Source organism: Citrus clementina, unplaced genomic scaffold, assembly GCF_000493195.1.
Source record: "Citrus clementina cultivar Clemenules unplaced genomic scaffold, Citrus_clementina_v1.0 scaffold_3, whole genome shotgun sequence".
Classification (NCBI taxonomy): domain Eukaryota; kingdom Viridiplantae; phylum Streptophyta; class Magnoliopsida; order Sapindales; family Rutaceae; genus Citrus; species Citrus x clementina.
Genome location: NW_006262339.1, coordinates 11,067,683 through 11,087,700, shown reverse-complemented (window position 1 = coordinate 11,087,700; position 20,018 = coordinate 11,067,683). Strand labels below are relative to the sequence as shown.

Genomic DNA, 20,018 nt, shown 5'->3' with positions numbered 1-20,018 from the left:
AAAAAAGCATATTTTGTATTGCGCCACTTCCCCATTTGAACTTTCAGTCACAGGCCAATGCCATCCTCCTCTCTCTCAACTCTCAATACATGATCTTGCAGAAACTTTGGTTCAAAATTATTGAACATTTAGAGATCCCAAATCCCATCGAGAAAACCAACTCAAAATGGCCAAATCTCCTCACACCCCACCGAATCAAAATTAATAGAAAGTCACGCAATCACACTCGAAAAGTTCCAATCTGCAGAATCAACACAAAATAAAAAATCACAAAAGCGAACTAATTTCTCCACCAAATTACACAATTCTAAACTTAAAAATTAGAAAAAAGGTAAAAAAACCCCCCACAAAGTTAAAATGTTTCATAACGAAATATTCGAGTTCCAACATTCTTGGAGCAAACTAACCATATGCAATATTGTACTACCAATCCACCATTTTTCTATCTGCTCAGATACTATCCCCCCCCCCCCCCCCCCTCCAAAAAAAAAAACTAAAAACTCAAAAAAAAAAAACAAAATTAGAAAACGAAGAACAACAACAATTCGCAAGACTGCAACAAACAAATTGATTTGAGAAGAAGAAAATTGCACAAGCAACACGCAAGGCGCAAGATAGCCTCAACCAAACAAGCTTAAAAAAATTCACTCACATGTTAAAATATTGCTAACAATTTTAGATAACGCCGAGCGGCCCGTAAAACGCTTTCTTTTCTTTCCTCCTTCCTTCCAACTCTCTGTCACTCCAACGCCTTTCTCTCTCTAAACAAATTTTTCATCAAAACCCCCCCAAAAAAAAAAAAGAAATTTTAAAAAATCATTTTTGTTTTATAATTACATTACAGTTTGTTATAATTATATATTTTATATTGCTCTGAACAAAATTAGATAGCTAGAGAGAGAAAGCTTCATCCAAGCAGATCTCTAAAATTCCTTTTAACAAAATTCGATCAATTTCTCTCCAATTTCTCGAATTTTTTTAAAGAAGAAATAATTTCTCTTTTTATTCGTTTTACGAGAATAAATAAGAGGAATTCTGTCGTTGCCCTTATTGTTTTAGTTTCGAGATTTAAGGTTCCTGAAAAGGAATCTGGTTACAATTTAGGGTTTACGTGAATTTGATGAATTAGAGAAGCGGCGTCGTTTTTGGTTAATTAGATGTGGGTGCGTGTTGCAATTGGTTGATCATATTCATTCATCTTTCTGTTTTGATAAAATGATAATCAAGAGGAAATTGAAATCTCAAATGCCGAGTTTGAAGAGGTGTAAACTCGGCGACTCGGCCAACGAGGACAACGAAAACTCGGCTAAGCGGAAGAAACGGAAAACTAACGGCTATTACCCGTTAAGTCTACTTGGCGGTGAAGTGGCTGCCGGTATACTCCCCCTTAGTTTTCACGGAATTCTTCACTCCGAGAAGGGATTCGCTGCGTCTTGGTGCACGGAAGTGGCGTGTTCCCCCGGCGAGGAGGTGTTGAAATCCAAGGGCTCAGGTTCGGCCAGGTTGAAGAAGCCGGCGGTGGAGGTTTCAAGGCCACCGCTCGTGAGGACATCGCGAGGTCGGGTTCAGGTACTTCCCTCTCGGTTTAATGATTCGGTTATTGAGAATTGGAGGAAAGAGAGTAAGCGTGATGATTGTTATGATGATGAAATGGAATGTAAGAAAGAGAAGTTCAGTTTTAAAACACCCAAGAGTTATAATTCTAATGTGAAGAGTAAGTCGAAAGATGATAAATTTAGATATTATAAGAGTTGTAAAAATGGTACATTGTGTGAGGAAGAGGAGGGAGATGAAGGTGGGTTTAGTAGGAGTTTTGATGCTAGGAAGTACTCGAGTTCGAAGAGTTCACTAACATCACTACATGAGCAACAATTTATTGATCTTGACAATGATGAGAAAAGCCCGCCTGAAGACATTGTTGAGTTTATGAGCGAGGAGGGCTTATTGAATGGCGAGAGAAAAGATGATGGGTTATATGGGCCAGAGGATTTCTACTCAGGTGATATAGTGTGGGCGAAGTCAGGGAAGAACTACCCTTATTGGCCGGCCATAGTAATTGATCCTATGACTCAAGCGCCGGATGTGGTATTGAGGTCTTGCATACCTGATGCAGCTTGTGTGATGTTTTTCGGTCACTGTGGGGATGTAAATCAAAGGGTATGGATTGTTTTCTATGTTAAGCTTGTTCTGTTTACTAACTTCGATGTTGTTGTTATTATTCTGAGGTTTTGGATGCTGATTGTGGTGCATTGAATGATTATGAACAGGATTATGCTTGGGTCAAACGGGGATTGATATTTCCATTTGTGGATTTTGTGGACAGGTGTATATCTGCATTGGTGCACATAGTGTTTATTTATTTATTTATTTTATTGATTCCTTTTGCTTACCTGAGGTATTTTTTGATGACATAGGTTCCAGGAGCAATCTGAATTGAATGACTGCAAGCCCAGTGATTTTCAGATGGCATTGGAGGAGGCTTTTCTGGCTGATCAGGGGTTTACAGAGAAGTTGATACAGGACATAAACATGGCAGCTGGGAACCCTACTTATGATGAATTGGTTCTCAAATGGGGTCAGGAGGCTACTGGTTCAAACCAGGATCTCGACTATCCATTTATCGACAAGGCATGTTCCCTATATTGCAATCTTTCTTAAACCTCTTCTTTCTAAACTTTAGTAGCCGTGTGTAGGTTGGCATATGGCTCACCAAGCCTTAATTCCAAAATTTTTGCATAACCGGGATCTCTAAGTCACCTAGACATCATGCAGGGAATTTGTATGAAATTGATGATAATCTTATACAAACAAGTATCAGGAAATTAGACAGCCAAAATTTTCAAAGATTGTAATATAAGATTTCCTGCATATTTTTTTTTTCCTTAATTTTCAATTAGAATAAAATCACTGAAATACCTTCTTTTTAATATGTATTTTGCTATTCTGTGAAAACACGTTTCTGCAAATCATTATTTGAGTGCATAATCAAGCAGTGCCCTAAAAGTTGGGAACCTTTTGGTTTTCCAAGAGAGCAATGAACAATTTATAGATTGGTCCTAAGGGGAACCATATTTTTATTTATATGTAGCCCTTTTGATTTTTTTTCTTTTTCTTTCTTTTAAGGACCAAAGCAGTCCCCCAACTTTTAAGGAAATTAATTTCTTTTTCTATATTTTTAAAGAAATAAATTGTTCTCTTTCAATCCAGAACACGTTGAATTTAGTTTTATCGATGTAGGTCTCATGGGCAAAGAACAAAGATAAAAGACCCTGTGATGGCTGTGGCATGACCCTTCCTTCTAAATCTGCAAAGAAAATAAAGGCTTCAACTACTGGAGATCAATTATTTTGTAGAACTTGTGCCAAGGTTTGTAACAAGTGCATCACCCTCATGGTTTCCTTATTAAGTTTCATTTGCCATTATTGTAGTTCTGTGTTGGTTTTGTGCATTTTCTCACAACTGCATGAATATTTATTTCAGCTAATGAAATCAAAACATTTTTGCGGGATATGCAAGAAGGTTTGGAACCATTCAGACGGTGGAAGTTGGGTAAGGCTATCATTTATCTACTTTAGAGTTTTGGCTTATTTTATTTCTTTTGGTTGGACATAGTGGTAATTTGTTATTCATTTATTGTTCAAATTTCCTCACCGGTTAGGTGCGCTGTGATGGTTGTAAAGTATGGGTGCATGCCGAATGTGACAAAATTTCCAGCAGCCATTTTAAGGTCTGTTCATCAGCTTTAGACATTGCATGACTGTTGTGCTTTATCCCCCTGATAATAACATGAACTCCTCCCTCGACTGAATTATTTTTTGCTCTGAAGGATCTTGGAGGTTCAGAGTATTACTGCCCTGCTTGCAAAGCTAAATTTAACTTTGAATTATCAGATTCAGAAAGAGGGCAGCGGAAAGTCAAGTAAGTGATTTCTTTCTTTAATTTTTTGACATTTGTGTTTGAACTCATATTATGCAGCTTTATTTCAGCGATGTCTTTTTTGACATACTTTTGCAGCAGTTGTTTTCCTTGGTCTTTGTTTAGTGATATTCGACCAAAAAGATTGTCTTATTAAATTTTCCTGAAAATTATTATGTGCATTTCAATTTAAGTTGGATGCACGGCTCTACATTTATTGATTGCAAGTCTTTGGTACAGAAGCAACAAAAACAATGGTCAATTGGTTCTACCCAACAATGTTACAGTTCTCTGCTCAGGTGTGGAAGGCATATATTATCCAAGCCTTCACTTGTAAGCAAAAATACAACTCATGGATTTTATTTTATTTTATTTTTTATGGCACTTAGCTGCACTTAATGGGAAATTGAGATATCCCTCTGTTACTTTTACACCTGTGTGTAATTTCTCTTAAATTTCCTCTGTTTCAGAGTTGTGTGCAAATGTGGCTTTTGTGGGACGGAAAAACTAGCTCTTAGTGATTGGGAACGGCATACAGGTTCCAAATTGAGAAATTGGCGGACTAGTGTTAGGGTGAAAGGTTCCATGCTACCTCTTGAACAATGGGTTCGTACAACAGCTGATTTTCACAATCTTTTCATATTTCTTGTCATCCATGTCTCTGGAATTCTTGGATTGTTTATATTTTTGAAAAATGAATATCTTGTGGGATTGGCAATTACTAATTTACTGTAGTATTTTTGTCTGGAAAAGTGATTGTTTCAATAGAAAACTATTAATTTATATGATGACATTAGATAGAAACCTGAAGTTAGGGTGTATGGACTCAGAATATTTTACTGGTGGTTTCTGTTGCATAGGAGTAAAATTTTATCTGTTGTTAACCTTTGTAGAATCGGGGGGTTGTTGTACTCTAAGAAGGCTCAATTTTCAACATACACTTGTCTATCAAGAATTTTGTCAAAACTTGCTGAGCTAGCTTTTGGAATATAATGCTCTCACTAAGTTAGCATTCAACAGAACCACTGTACTCTGATTTTGTTGTAACTTAGTCCAGTGATTATGAAGCAATAAACTAGGGTTTGTTTGAATTAATTCATCCGAACTATTAGAGTAGGTTTTTGTATAGCTAAATTCCATAAATTGTAGTGCAGATTAGTTGTGATAGGATTGGGCTGGTAGCATATGAAATTATCAATGTCATTGGCATCCAACTTTTTTTAGCTTCTTTTGTTTTGGAGCATTGTCAACATGAAATATGTCCCTGCCCCCTTTTATGCAAAAGCCCCCCCCACCCATTCTGAATTTTTTTCCCCATCAAAAAAAAAAAAAATTACAGTTACTGTCAATGCAAGCAGACTGGCCTAATGCAAGTCTCTGTTCTAAATGTCTTACTTTTAATGTCTAGAAGGGTTCTCATCTCCTCCTAATTGGCTTGTTGGTGTTTTATGCCATCATTAGAGGCTTTCGAATGGGCTTGCTGATTTGAAGATTAACAAAGTTATGAGTGGAAAATGTTGACTTTACATTCTAAAATCTTACCCTGGAAAAATTCTTTGCAAGATTTGTACTTGAGTTTTGTTCTTGTTTAACTTTGCAGATGCTGCAATTAGCTGAGTACCATGCTAATACTGTTGTTTCAGCCAAACCTCCTAAAAGACCCTCTATGAAGGAGCGGAAGCAGAAGTTACTGGCTTTTTTGCAAGGTACGTTTTTTCTTTTAGGATTATAATTTTATGATGGTTTTTTATCCTTTATTGAACCAATCACAGGTTTCCTGTCATTGATATTACTGATTCTTATATTTGTTGTGACAGAGAAATATGAACCTGTTTATGCTAAGTGGACAACAGAACGCTGTGCTGTATGCAGATGGGTTGAAGATTGGGACTACAATAAAATCATTATTTGCAACAGGTATTGCCAAGGGTAGTGATTAGTATCAATCAGGTGGTCGTAATTTATTGATATGTAAAATGACAATGAGATCAGGCAATATGGACTCTTGTTGTTTCTTGGATATGTTCCGAACAAATGCACACTAGTACAGGCTCCTTTCTCTGTCTGACTGACTGATTATAGTACAATATTTTTAGAATTTGTAATCATCGTGTTGTGTATGTAGCCTTGGTCTACCTATGCATATTGCATATGCTTTACTAGCTGTTACCCTACTGTTACAGTGCAAGCTACAGAATGACGGAGAACAGTAAAACACCTTTTCATCCATTGTCTGACATTTTGCCTTAGTAATCAAAGGAAATCCTTTTTTGTTGCCTGAAGATTATGATATATGTTTGTTTATGATACTGTCGTGTTAATGATATCACTATTGCTTATCAGATGTCAAATAGCTGTACATCAAGAATGCTATGGAGCAAGAAACGTTCAGGATTTCACTTCATGGGTCTGCAAAGCGTGTGAAACACCTGATATTAAGCGGGAGTGTTGCCTTTGTCCTGTAAAAGGCAAGTGTTTTAGGTCGTTGAATTCATGTGTAATAAATAGTCTGTGTATTTAGGTCTTTGAGATTGTCTACACTGAAGGTGAGTAAAATTAGTTTTATAAAGAGTACCTGTTTTTCCATGGTTTCATATTTCTTTCTCTATGTTTTTCTACTCTACTTGGGTATAGTTACCCCACATTTGGGTTGACCCAGTCATAACTGCTGGCATTACTAAAGACTGAAATCATGTGATTTAATCACAGCTTTCTCACTATCGGATGATTTTCATTGTCGCAGATATTTTGCCCAACAGTTATCGTTTTGTGTAGATATTATTACTGAAGCAGTCAGATTCCCATCATGATTTGATTCCTTGACCTTGTTCTGATTAAAGTATGCTTTTTTCCCCCTTTTTTCACCAGGAGGTGCTTTAAAGCCGACTGATGTTGATTCATTGTGGGTTCATGTGACCTGTGCATGGTTTCAACCTGAAGTCTCATTTGCAAGTGATGAAAAGATGGAGCCTGCTCTTGGGATCTTGTGTATTCCGTCAAACTCTTTTGTAAAGGTAGAATATCACGAGTATTCGATCAAATTATTATGAATTTTTGCTTGAGGTTTAGTGTTCGTTTTGTGAAGACGATATCGCAATTTCATAGTCATTTACACCTGTACACGAAATTATTTTCCCACTATATTTGTGTCATTTTGAAGCAAACTCAGAAATACTTGAAATTTTTATTGGTGAAACGGAAGAATATGTTGGAAAATGTTCGCTATATGCTTACTTGTTAGACCGATAAAGTGGCCTTTTTTTACCCTCTCCTCTCTCTTTTCCTCTTTCAAAGTTGTTGAATGATTGTGTTTTGGGTTGGTTGCTTTTTCTTTTCTTTGTTACTGGCTACATGTATACTTTTCCCATTGTCATGGTTTTGCAATGTTTAGCAGCTTTTAATTTATTATTTTACATTTTTCCTAAAGAAATGTGATGAAGTTTTATAAGTGCAGTCCAATAGTATACGCATTAATATTTGGAACAGCTAATCCCCTGGATATAAATTAAATGATCATGTTGACAAATGTTTGTGTGATTGATTTGTCTTAGTCTAAATGTTCATGCTGGATTGCTGGTGATTATTGAGCTGGTTGTTTGTGCAAGTATATAGCTAATTTTTGTATGTGCTTTTTCTCAGATTTGCGTTATTTGTAAGCAAATTCATGGTTCATGCACACAGTGTTGCAAGTGTTCCACTTATTACCATGCTATGTGTGCATCAAGAGCTGGGTATCGGATGGAGGTAGGTTGCTTACTGCTGCATTTTTATAACAGTTGGCTGAAATTGTGCTTCTGCCTACTTCTAGGCACTTGTCTATCTCTATGTTATGACCATATGGAACCTGTAATTGCCACCATTATATACTAAAACTTACGTGGTGTGAAGGATGTTAATGATCATATTTCACATTTCAGAAACTGTAGATATTTCATTTTAGTGTTTTATTTTATTTCAAACCTTTACATGTGATTATTTATTGGTATATTATGTCGATCTTCTTGTTGCTTGAATGCCAGTAGGTTGTGTAAATTGATGTACCAATAAAATTAAAGCCATTATCTGCCTACTCAGCCTATGTTAATCTCTAATTAGACTGCTCTCTCTGCTCCAATATATGTTGCATTGACTAAACCCGATGTTTTGCAGTTGCACTGCTTAGAGAAAAATGGAAGACAGATCACAAAAATGGTGTCATATTGTGCTTATCACAGGTTTCATCTAACACCTCTGAGCAGTACTTGTGTTTCATGAATGCATGTATTTTCTGTAATTCTCTTCTCATGTTTATTCTTTGGTTTTTGATGCAGGGCTCCAAATCCAGATACCTTCTTAATTATTCATACTCCTCTAGGTGTCTTTTCTGCCAAAAGCCTTGCTCAAAATAAGAAGAGGTCTGGTTCAAGGCTTATTTCATCTAGCAGAACAAAAGTTGAAGAGGTTACTGCAGTAGAATCTACTGAGATTGAGCCATTCTCTGCTGCAAGGTGCCGCGTATTTAAAAGATTAAGCAATAACAAGAAGGTACCCTATACGTATCTGTTTCTGTTTGACTCAGCATATCTATCTTTTTTTTTTTTCCAGTGATGATACAATAAGTGAATTTCAATGGGTCAGTTTCCTTGTAAGTTTTATTGTTGACAGAGTTTCCTTGTAAGTTTTATTGTTGACATAGTAGCACAGGATGCCTTTTGGTTACATGGTCTTTTTGTCTTGTGAGTGTTTTGTGGTGGGTTGGGTTTGATTAGGGAACTGATGCTTGGAGAACTCTGTAGGTATTGCCAGGCTAATTGTCCGTCTACCAATTTATTTTTAACCTTCTTTTTTTTCTCTAGGCACCCTTTCTGTCAAAGAGATGATTGATGTTTGTTCTAAGATGATGAGTGGAATGTCAAACCTATGTGAGCAGTGAAAGAATGCAATATAACAATAATGTGCAGCTTAATTTGTTTTCCTTGCTGCATAGAAAAATTTTGCTGGTATCATTCTTGAAGTGCCGAATTTTTCTAATTTTGCATGCATTATGAATTGCTTGGTCTCACTTTCATTTGCCTGCTGTATTGTTTTCTTAAGTCTCTCAGTTTCATTAAGGAGGGACTTCTTTTTCTTTGTCGTCTCACCCTTTTTCCCACCTATTCTGTTTGGTAGAGAGCAGAAGAAGAAGCTACTGCCCACAAAGTGGGGGGAGCTTGCCATCATTCTTTAGCCACCATGCAAAGTTTGAACACATTCAGGGTAACTCTATGCTCCGTTTTTCCCCTTTGAGATTTTAGTGGAAAAAATTCATCTTATGGTCATTATCTTTCGTTCAACAGGTAGTGGAGGAGCATAAAAGTTTTTCTTCTTTCCGTGAACGCCTTTACCACTTACAGGCAAATATATATGCTTTCATTTTACCCTAGTAATTTTTTAATCAATTCGTCTTTCTGACTATTTTTGGGTTGGGAAATTTGTCTCCAGAGAACTGAACATGACCGAGTTTGCTTTGGTAGATCTGGAATACATGGCTGGGGCCTCTTTGCACGTCGGAATATTCAAGAAGGAGAAATGGTATGTGAATTAGAAGAGATCAACGGTATATTGTTTATGAAATCATGTCTTTCATTTAGTTATTGCTTTTTAGTTTCTGAAGGTTGAGAAATTTTTCTTTATGAGCGATTTGCCATGGATGCTATGAAGATCCATAAACTTGGTATGTCTTTGAAATTAAAATGGACTTGAAATTCTTCCATTGTTCTTTGGTAGCATCGAAGGTACAGACAAACATTCTGTTTAAAACTTAAAGCTAAATAACTCTTTCTTAAATGAAATTTTCATTGGAAAACTATAAAATTTTATGTATATATTTCTGTGCTTTAAGGTTAAAGTGGGATGCATGATTAATTCCACTGTTTGTCTGGCAAACCCTGATGCAGATATATGTTACATAAAAAAATTTAGTGAAAAGTTGTGTGAAGGGAACACAACATTTGTATGTTGGCAGTTCCACTATTATGATACTATTTAAACAAATTAAAAACCAAATGCTTTCCTTCAGGTTCTCGAGTATCGTGGTGAACAGGTAAGACGCAGCATTGCAGATCTCAGAGAGGTGCGCTACCGATCAGAAGGAAAAGACTGCTATGTGAGTTATCTTGTCCTTTTCTGCTTTTCCCCTCCGCATCCTTGTGAAATCATAACTGGAAAATTGCTAAATGCTCAGGATTACTTCATCAACATTCTTCTTCTTCATCTTCATTTTTTTGGGTTATATTTTTCTCTCTTCCCCTTTTGTTTCTGTACTCTTCATATCTAAACTTTAGCGAGATTTATGTTGCAGCTTTTCAAGATCAGTGAGGAGGTAGTGGTAGATGCCACCGATAAAGGAAACATAGCACGCTTAATCAATCATTCGGTAAGATATGGATATTTAAGTCATATTTGGACTCGACTCATGCATACTTTATCTCCTTTGCCCTTGATTGATACAGTGTATGCCAAACTGCTACGCAAGGATAATGAGCGTGGGTGATGATGAGAGTCGGATTGTCCTTATTGCTAAGACTAACGTATCTGCTGGTGATGAGCTAACGTATATCTCTCTCACTCTCTCTTTCTCTCTCTCCCCCTCTTTCTGGGTTTTAGGAACTTCACATAATATATTGATTGTTTGCTATTGGCAGGTACGATTACTTATTTGATCCTGATGAACCTGAAGAATTCAAAGTCCCCTGTTTATGTAAAGCACCAAACTGCAGAAAATTCATGAATTAGGATTACGCAGATGACACACAGCAAAGTCATTGTTTCTCCAAAAGGAGCACTAACCCCCAAATCCCTTGCCCCTGGGGATTTCACAGTTCATACAGCCAATTTGTAATTTTTCTCAGAAAGGAATGTGTATTCTTTTTTCTTCATTTCTTTGTCTTAGATTTTGGGAAATTTTCATGCTTAATAAAAGCAATAGATTTGCCGGCTGTTTGGCTTCTGGCATTTTGTGTAAGTAAATTTGACACAACTCTCATTTAGGTAATTAAACGCTAACCCCTTTTCCATCGCATCCTCGCCGACGCCGACACGGACACGGACACCAACACGTTCTTGCGAGGCATCAAGATAAATACAAGTGATTAGTCATTATTTGTACTTTGCTGTACGAATGACAACAATCAATGAAAATTGTTGTTTTCTGATGCAAAATTGTTACCGCAATCTTTTACCAAATATTTATGTTTATGCTAATGTTAGCAAAATCGTCATCTCCTATTTGGTCTGTGCTTGAAATTGTATTTGCACCATGTCCACCATCATTGCAGCTACTGCACAATTATGTACAGAGCCAATTATTTGGCTTTCTATTCGTCACTTGTGCTCCCGTGATCGCTCTCCGTGTCCGCCATTAATGACAGTACTTGCTTCTTCATCAGCCTTTACAAGAGCAAAAGAAATGGGTACAAGGTAACATTTCTATGAGAGAAATAGCTTATTGGTGGAGCTTCGATTCTCTGAAAAAAGATTAGATTGCGTCCTCGAATTGATTTATTGCTTTTATACCTCTTTTTCCCTCTGAACTCTTTCTCCCTCTCACGTGGGGCTTTGACGCGACTTTTCATTGGTGATGAAGAGTGCCGGTCTCAATATTTCATTGAGTCCTCATGGTTATAAAAATGATAAAATACAGAATGACCTCACTAAGACAATTAGATAAGTGGATTTATTAAGTTAGGATTATGGGATAATGAATTGAAAGGGCCTAGTAGGTCGGATGTTCAATTTTTTCAGAGTGAGTAAATGGGTGTAATTTAGAAAATTACGGGGTTCAAATAAGTCTATCCAATTTGAGACCTAAAACGAGTGTTACATTTGATCTCTTACGAAGGGGGGGTGGCTATGATTCAGGGATTCAATGCATTATTTTTAAAAAGCTCCTTTGAAGTTTGGTATAATTTCAGTTAGATGGCGAGATTGATTGTATTTTCACTTGCCTCCCCTATTGTTAATATACATACGACCTGACCGTTAGTTGACTTGAGAAATGACTAAAATATCCAAACTAACTATTCAACCCAAAATTTTGTTACCAACAAAGTAAGGGTACGACGAAAATAGCTTGCCAAACATATACCTTCTCTTCTCTCCAAATTCAACCTAGGTCTTGAGTTTTCCGGCGACAAGGGACAACGATTGGACGGGCGTTTGACAGCAAGTTGATCTTCGGCAACATATGGCTCAACTTTCACCATTTTGGCCGCAATATATCATGTTAGTTTTCGATAATTTTGGCAAGCCTTATATTGTAAATTTTTTTTTTTGTTTTTCATTTGCCTAAGATTGATTGATGACAAATGAGTGTAGATGAGCATTAGGATTGATTGGTGTGTAAATATTAAAAATGGTTTAATGAAATTGGTAGTTAATAAATGGCACAAGAGGTGCTCGACAAAATGCCTCTTAGGGTTTGTTTATCTCACTTTAGGTAGATTAAGGTGTTGATGGTGCATTCATATGAATTCCTGTTTTGTAAGCTCATTATCTAGCATGAAAAGTTTGCGACAACTAACTTAAGGGGGTATTTTGCATTTCTGCAGAATCGCACGCGTGACAAGGCCTATCGCGACAGATGCCTGTGATTTAGAGCGACGGGCACTGTCCCCAAATTATAGAAAGCTTGTTTCTGTAATTTCAAGCGACAAATGATCATCTCCCGGGAGACAGTGGGTGTCTCCACAAATTACAGAAAACTTGTTTAACTAATGCGTGAAATCAAAAACCACTAAAAAATAATTTATTTCTCTCATCAACAAACTATACCAGTCTCCAAAATATGTTAAAGGATTCCATCACCAACAAATCACCAATATTTTACTTGTTTAAAGAAATAAGTAAATTCCAAACTATCAAGTTGTATGTCGCCAAACCAGCAACACAAATAACAAATAACAAACATTTAAATTTGTACCGAGAGGAAAAAAAAATTAGTATGAGTTAATTGAATTGAAAAATAAAACTAAGTAAAATGGCACTATAATTTAATTACAGTCTCATGTGCATTTCTGCAGTTTATAGTTGGTGACAGTACTAAATTGACTGAATTTCATCAATCTATACATCTGGCAGTCGCCCATATACACAAAAATAACAACTACACTAATAATGTGCCATGATAGCTGAGTTATACTTTATACATGGCAGTGTCACTATAATGTGAGTTTGTTAGTATCACATTTATACAAAATATACAAAAACTCAATCTTGTGCCTATGACTAAATACAAAAAGATGATACGACATCTTAATTTGCTGGCATCCTCTCAAGAGAATCTTCTATTGCCGTCACCTGCTCAATGTGAACCTCATCATTTAAATCAAGGAGAGCAAACTCATTCTCGTCTGCTAAGTCAAACCAGTCAATTTCTACTGCAGGTTCTAGTGAAACAACAAACGATTCAACTGGCCTTTCGCTCCTATCATATGTGAATATGCACACGCTAATAAGTGAAAGCAAAGTAATAATTAAGAATAATAATAATAATGACATTACTAAACAACAACAACAAAAATTACAATAATAAAGAAAAATAATAATAGTAGTAATACATTTTAATAAAAATATTAATAATAATTGTGATAATAATAATGTATGTATATATTTTAATTACATATATGTGTGTGTGTGTTTACTATTTTATTTTGAATTAATATTAAGCACAAATTGTGTTTTTCGTATGACATGCCTATCGCACGGGAGACAAAACCCATTGTCCAAAAACACAGAATGTGTGTACATATGACAAGAGCATGTCGCCGCCCAAAACACAAAAACAGTGTTTTTGGGCGACAGGGGTTGTTGCCCGTGCAATAGGATTTTGTCGCCCAAAAACACAAAAGCTGAATTCAGGCGACATAAGCTTGTCGCACGGACAACGTTGTCGCCCAAAAACACGAAAAATGTGTTCATGCGACGTGAGCTTGTCGCACGGGGGACAGACTTATCGCTCAAAACCGCAGGAACTGTGTTTGTGCGATAGACGTACAAAAACACTGCAAATTCATAAATAGATCAACTTTAGCCAACTTTGGCTAGAAAAATAAAAATTACAGTTAAGACTACTTCTATTTTATATACCCATTTGCATAAGAATAACAAAGTATTGGCTTTATATGCCTTATTACACTATGTATAGTGTAAATCACAAACATAAAATAACCAGTAACAATTTTTTTTCAACTCATGACCACATATGGCTGAACTCATTCTCCTTTTAATTAATTTTTCTACTACCAACCCATGAACAAGATAAATCAAACACAACCAACAACCACTTATAAAATCTCCAAAAACAAAAAAAAAATCAAAGATATTTAAAAATTTTAGACTTTGATAAAGTAACTAATCTCTTACAAACTTCAATACCAGTGGCATATCCCGGCCGCCGTTGATCGTCATCAGTTGGTGGCCTTCTCCGACCACCTATGTTTTGTATTATTCGCGGGTTATATATGTTCTTTGTGTTTATTTCATTTTGTTCCAGCAACTGAGAATAGGGAAGTGGAGTGCAAAATGCTTTGATTGTTAATGTGAGAAAAAGAAATCTTCATTGCTTGTTTGTGTTGGGGAAAGAGAAATTTATTCTTTTACACATTAGATATTGTGTGTAATTGGATAATATAATGATCCAATGGATTTCAAACCCTTTTTTTATGTTACTTGATTTTTTTAGATTTTTAGCATATCTTTTATATTTTTACCTTCAAACACTAACGTTATACGTGTATGTATACTAACAGCAGGGGAGGTAAGTGAGAATATAATCAATCTCGCCATCTAACTGAAATTATATCAAACCTCAGGGGAGGTTTCTAAAAATATCCATGGATTCAATCCACAGAGGGGGTCAATCCATGTTGTTTGGACTTTTATGACTGGTAACAATTTGTTGAAATATGTATTTTTAATGTAAATAAATTAAAATAAAATTTATAAAATAAATAATATTTTAAAATAATAATAATAACAATTAAAAAAGACAAGTAAAGTAAAAATAGAAAAATATTTTTTATTATAAATATTTTGAAAAATAAAATAAAATGAGTGTTAACAAAAAGACAAAAGTTTAATTTATTTTCTATAAAATTTGTCTCATATTTAACATTTCAAGTTTCATGTTTAATGTTCAATATTTCATTTAATTATTTTCTAAATACTCTAAAGTTTTTCTTTTTTTCTCTCATTTCATGTTTATGTTCATGTTTCAAGTTTCGAGTTTCATGTTTGATGTTTTATATTCACTGTTACAGAAGTACTCATAGTTTATATTCATTGTTGCATATTTTAAGTAATGTGTTTCATATTTATTGTTCAATGTTTCATGTAATTATTTTCGAAACACCCCAAAATTTTTCTTTTTTCCCCTCATTTCGTGTTTTATGTTCATGTTTCATGTTTTATATTTACTGTTACAGAGGTAATCATATTTTATTTTCATTGTTACATATTTTAAGTAATGTGTTATTGTTCAACGTGTTATGTAATTATTTTCTAAACACCCAAAAAAAAAAAAAAAATTTTGCCCTCATTTCATGTTTACGTTTATGTTTCATGTTGCAAATTCAAAGTTTCATATTTGATATTTTATGTTCACTGTTATAGAGGTACTCATATTTTATGCTCATTGTTACATATTTTAAGTAATGTGTTTCATATTTATTGTTCAATGTTTCATGTAATTATTTTCCAAACACCCCGAAATTTTTCTTTTTTTCCCCCGTTTCATGTTTACGTTCATGTTTTAGGTTTCAAGTTCCGAGTTTCATATTTGATGTTTTATATTCATTGTTACAGAACTACTCATATTTTATGTGAAATACAAGTGTGCAACCCAAGAGGGGGGTGAATTGGTATTTTAAAAATTATCCTAACAAAACCACACAACAATCAAATCTAACGCCTTAATAAATTCAAAAGCAATAAGTTCGATAAAAGCACAATAACAAATGAGTAAGAGATAAGAGAAACAAACACACAAATTTTTACGTAGTTCGGCAATCCCCGCCTACGTTCATGCCTCCAAGCAATCCAAGCTTGAGGATTTCACTATCTAAGCCTTCCAAGCCTTCAAAAGTTTACAATTGACTTCAAGGTGTCAATGAACCTTTACAATAGACTTCAAGGTGTCAATGAACCTTTATAATAAAGAGATTATCTCACAATCTCTTCACTCAAGCGTCTCACATACTTAAACACTCACAATTAAGATGAGGAATTAAAGATTACAATAAAAACTCTCTTAAAGAGTAGATATACAAATTGAAGAACAAAAGATGATTCAAGATTTTATGATTTACGAAATGAGAGCTCAATGAACGTTGTGTGCTTTTTGATTTTGCTTGCAAGAGTGCTTAAAAATGAATTGGATTTGAGTTTATATAGTTTGAGCTAAAAAACTAGCCGTTATACACATTTTGGTGATAACCGGCTTACCGTTTATGAAATCCGATTAGCCACTTTTATGTTACCGTTAAGGCAAAAATTGAAATGCAAGTAACGCAACCCAAGAGGGGGGTGAATTGGGTTTTTAAAAATAATGCAATACGATTCGCACAATAAATCAATCTAACGCCTTAATGAAATAGAGAACAATAAATTCAAGCAAGCGTAAAAATAAAAAGATCAAGGGAAGAGAAAAACAAACACGCGGATTTTTACGTGGTTCGGCAATCCCCGCCTACGTCCACGCCTCCAAGCCAACCGAGCTCGAGGATTTCACTATCTAAGCCTCCCAAGGCTTCAAGTTTTTACAATTGACTTCCAAGGTGTCAATGAACCTTTACAACCAAGAGATTATCTCCCCAATCTCTTCACCCCAAGTGTTTCCCACACTTAAACACTCACAATTTGGTAAGGAATGAAAATTACAACAAAAACTCTCTTTAAGAGTTGATATGCAACTAATAGCTCAACAATGATTCAATCAATAATGATTTGCGTTTTGGAAGCTCAATATATGTTGTATGATCTTATATTTGCATGTATTGGTACTTAAAATGAAATTTGAGTTGAGTTTTTATAGTGGAAGCCCAAAAACTAGCCGTTATAGGCAAATTCCAGCGCTCAAGCGGTTAGCCGCTTGATTTATCCGGCTAGCCGCTCAGGAACAGTAATATTACCGTATTTTTGAATTGCTACAGTAACACTGTTCATTGAAATTACACTTTAGCCCAAAACTTTCTATAATTATACTATGGCCCAAAATGTCAGAAAACTTTACAAATAGGTCCAATTTCAGAACTTCCCAAAAATAATTTTCTTTCCCAAACTTCCTAAAATTATGATATGGCCCCAAAGATTTTATTGTTTCGCACAAAGGTCCTTTTCAACATAATACCCATATTTTTCAAAGTTCTCAAAACCTTTCACTTTAGTTCAAAATATTCATAAATTATAGTATGGCCCAAAAATTTAAAATATTTGTAAAAACATCCAACTCCGAAATTTGATACTTATTAAAATCAAAGATTTCAAATCTTAACATTTAAGTCCAATTTTACTCAAATCCACAAAATACTTTACTTTATAAAAATAAAATATTTTAGTTTATGAAAAGTATTTAATTAAATTAATCTCTTGAGCTTCTCAAATGCTAAATCATGCATCAATTAAATCATACCGGCTTTACAAGAATTTGTCGCAATAATTCGTCCGTTGAGCTCTAAGCTTTATTCTTGATTTCGCCGTTGTCCGTTGAGTGTCTTCAATCTTGATTTCACTTGATTCACTTGCATAAATATTATCCTTAAAAAAACTAGTGTAAATGTGAAATACAATATTTATTATTGTTACTTAAGACACATGTTTGTTATCATCAAAATTACATTATGTGTAGCCCTTTAGGCTAACAAAAATTTGAATTTCAGAATATCTGGCATGCCGCTTTTCATATCCGGTTAGCCGCTTTCGAAATCCGGATAGCCGCTTGCGAAATTCGGATAGTCGTTTATGCTCTATAAGCTTACTGCCCAAAATCCAGATTGCCGTTTACCATATCCGGTTAGCCGCTTGCTACAGTAACCGATACAATGCACTATTTTCTAAAATTATAGTTTGACCTCAAAATTTTATAAAATTCTATTATGGCCCAAAATATTATATCATTTTGTAAATAGGTCCAATTTCAGAATCTCTAAATAATGCTTGCTATTTCCAAAACTTATTGAAATTATGATATGGCCCAAAATGTTATGAAACTTTTCTAATAAGTCCTCCAAAATTTCGAGCAATACTTGTTGATTTCAAAGTTTTCAAAACTCTTTCAATTAAATCGTAAACTTGAAAAACAACTAATTTCATAAAATCATTTTTCCATTAAATATAAAACCTTTATAATGTGAAAATAATGATTTATTTAAAATATATAAAAAATAATTTGAGTTTAAAAGATTAATCATTCTTAATCTTGTTTGTTATCATCAAAATCAACATTATGGAAACATATATGTTAACAGAACTACTCATATTTTATGTTCATTATTACGTATTTTAAGTAATGTGTTTCATATTTATTGTTCAATATTTCATTTAATTATTTTCCAAACACCCCAAAAATTTTCTTTTTTGCCTTTGTTTCATGTTTATGTTCAAATTTTATATTACGAGTTCAGAGTAACTTTTTTTTATGTTTGTTGTTTATTGTTTCATAATTTATGACGAGCAAATTTCATTTTATTCATGAATAATTTCTTCCAGAAGTAGTGAAGCCAATGTTAGTAACAATTATGGTCGTGATAGTTCTAAGTTAGCTCGCTCAAGTGAACAATTTTCATTCAACACTAGTGAAGCATCATATGAACTTGAAACCCAAAATGAATGTGGGAGTAGTTCTCAAGTGTTCTCAGAATCTATTAATTAGTTTTCGGAATAATTCATCAATGTCATCATCACTAGGATGGGATACATTTAGATTTCTTCCATATCCCAAAATGCACTCTAATTGGTGGCCTCGTGACAATTCATTTGACTAATAGGAAGATGTAAATATTAATTGTATTTGACTTTGCAAGAGCCGTGCTTTAATTAAAGGTTTTGTTAGTGTGTTACTATTTTGTTTATACACTTATGATATGGAATTTATATTTGCCTTAACTTGTCTGATTTCTTGTCTTTGATGATTGTGTGATATATACTTGAGTTTAACATATTATATGCTTAAAATTTTGTTTTTGGATGTTCATCATCATGTCTCATGCATAAAAAAAATTGCATTTGAAATTTTTCGGAATCACAAAATGGTCTTGCAATTGATCAAATTTTGGTCGAAACACAAATGGTCCAAATTTTAGGGGAACCGGCTAACCGCTTTCTTTAAAAGGCTTCAAGCGGCTGACCGCTTAGTTTGTAGAACTGAAGCAGTTAACCGCTTGGTTCAAGTGGCTAGCCAACTTCGTATATTGTAGGGCTTGTTCATCATCTTTGTCACTCATTCTCTCTCTCTCTCTCTCTCTCTCTCTCTCTCTCTCTCCACTGTTTCGTTTCCATCACTTCTCTCTCTAAAATTCTTCATTTTCCACTCAATTTCTTGCCAAAGCGAGTCTCTAGAACCATTTTTCATTTATTAACCTCACATATTCACTCCAAAAACACTATTTCTTTGTTTATTTTCAAAATTCTCAAATCTCTAAACCTAGTTTACCTGTTTCACATACCCTCGCTTTTGAGTCAATTTTTGCTCATTCTTGACCAAATATTGTGTGCGCATTATATTTCTACAGTATATCATTAACAAATCGTTTTCCCCAAGTACAACAAATTATAAACCTAATAACATTAACAATTATAAGACTAAGTTTAAAGCTTAGCAACCTTGATGAGAATAGTGAAAGTGAGAGCCGGAAGTAGGAGCGAGAGTGAGAGCAAGGTAGACCGTGAGTATGAGTTGGAAGAAAGCGCAAGAGTAAGAGTAACAACTAGAGCGAGTGTGAGAGCGTGAGCGTGAGCGGGAGTGTGAGCGAGAGTGAATGCAAGATAGTGTGGGGATTAAGAGGGAGAAAGATGAAGGTTTTCTTGTTCAATGTTCCAGAGGAAGAGATAGAGAGGGAGGGAGAAGATACTTTTTTTCTCTTTACAATTTC

General features: G+C 34.7%; 1 protein-coding gene across 1 annotated transcript; it reads left to right on the top strand.

The window, feature by feature from the left end:
• The first annotated feature begins 522 nt into the window (after window positions 1-522).
• LOC18047204 (histone-lysine N-methyltransferase ATX5) lies at window positions 523-11,085 on the top strand. The gene is made up of 23 exons (XM_006441002.2): window positions 523-2,157; window positions 2,268-2,323; window positions 2,415-2,628; window positions 3,238-3,366; window positions 3,481-3,549; window positions 3,659-3,727; window positions 3,827-3,918; window positions 4,156-4,248; window positions 4,386-4,521; window positions 5,516-5,621; window positions 5,733-5,832; window positions 6,259-6,383; window positions 6,784-6,929; window positions 7,555-7,659; window positions 8,065-8,129; window positions 8,226-8,439; window positions 9,064-9,150; window positions 9,231-9,287; window positions 9,376-9,465; window positions 9,953-10,039; window positions 10,235-10,309; window positions 10,386-10,486; window positions 10,578-11,085. Exons 1-23 carry the CDS (start codon window positions 1,216-1,218, stop codon window positions 10,666-10,668), a joined length of 3,249 nt encoding a protein of 1,082 aa, XP_006441065.1. The 5' UTR covers window positions 523-1,215; the 3' UTR covers window positions 10,669-11,085.
• The last annotated feature ends 8,933 nt before the right edge of the window (window positions 11,086-20,018 follow it).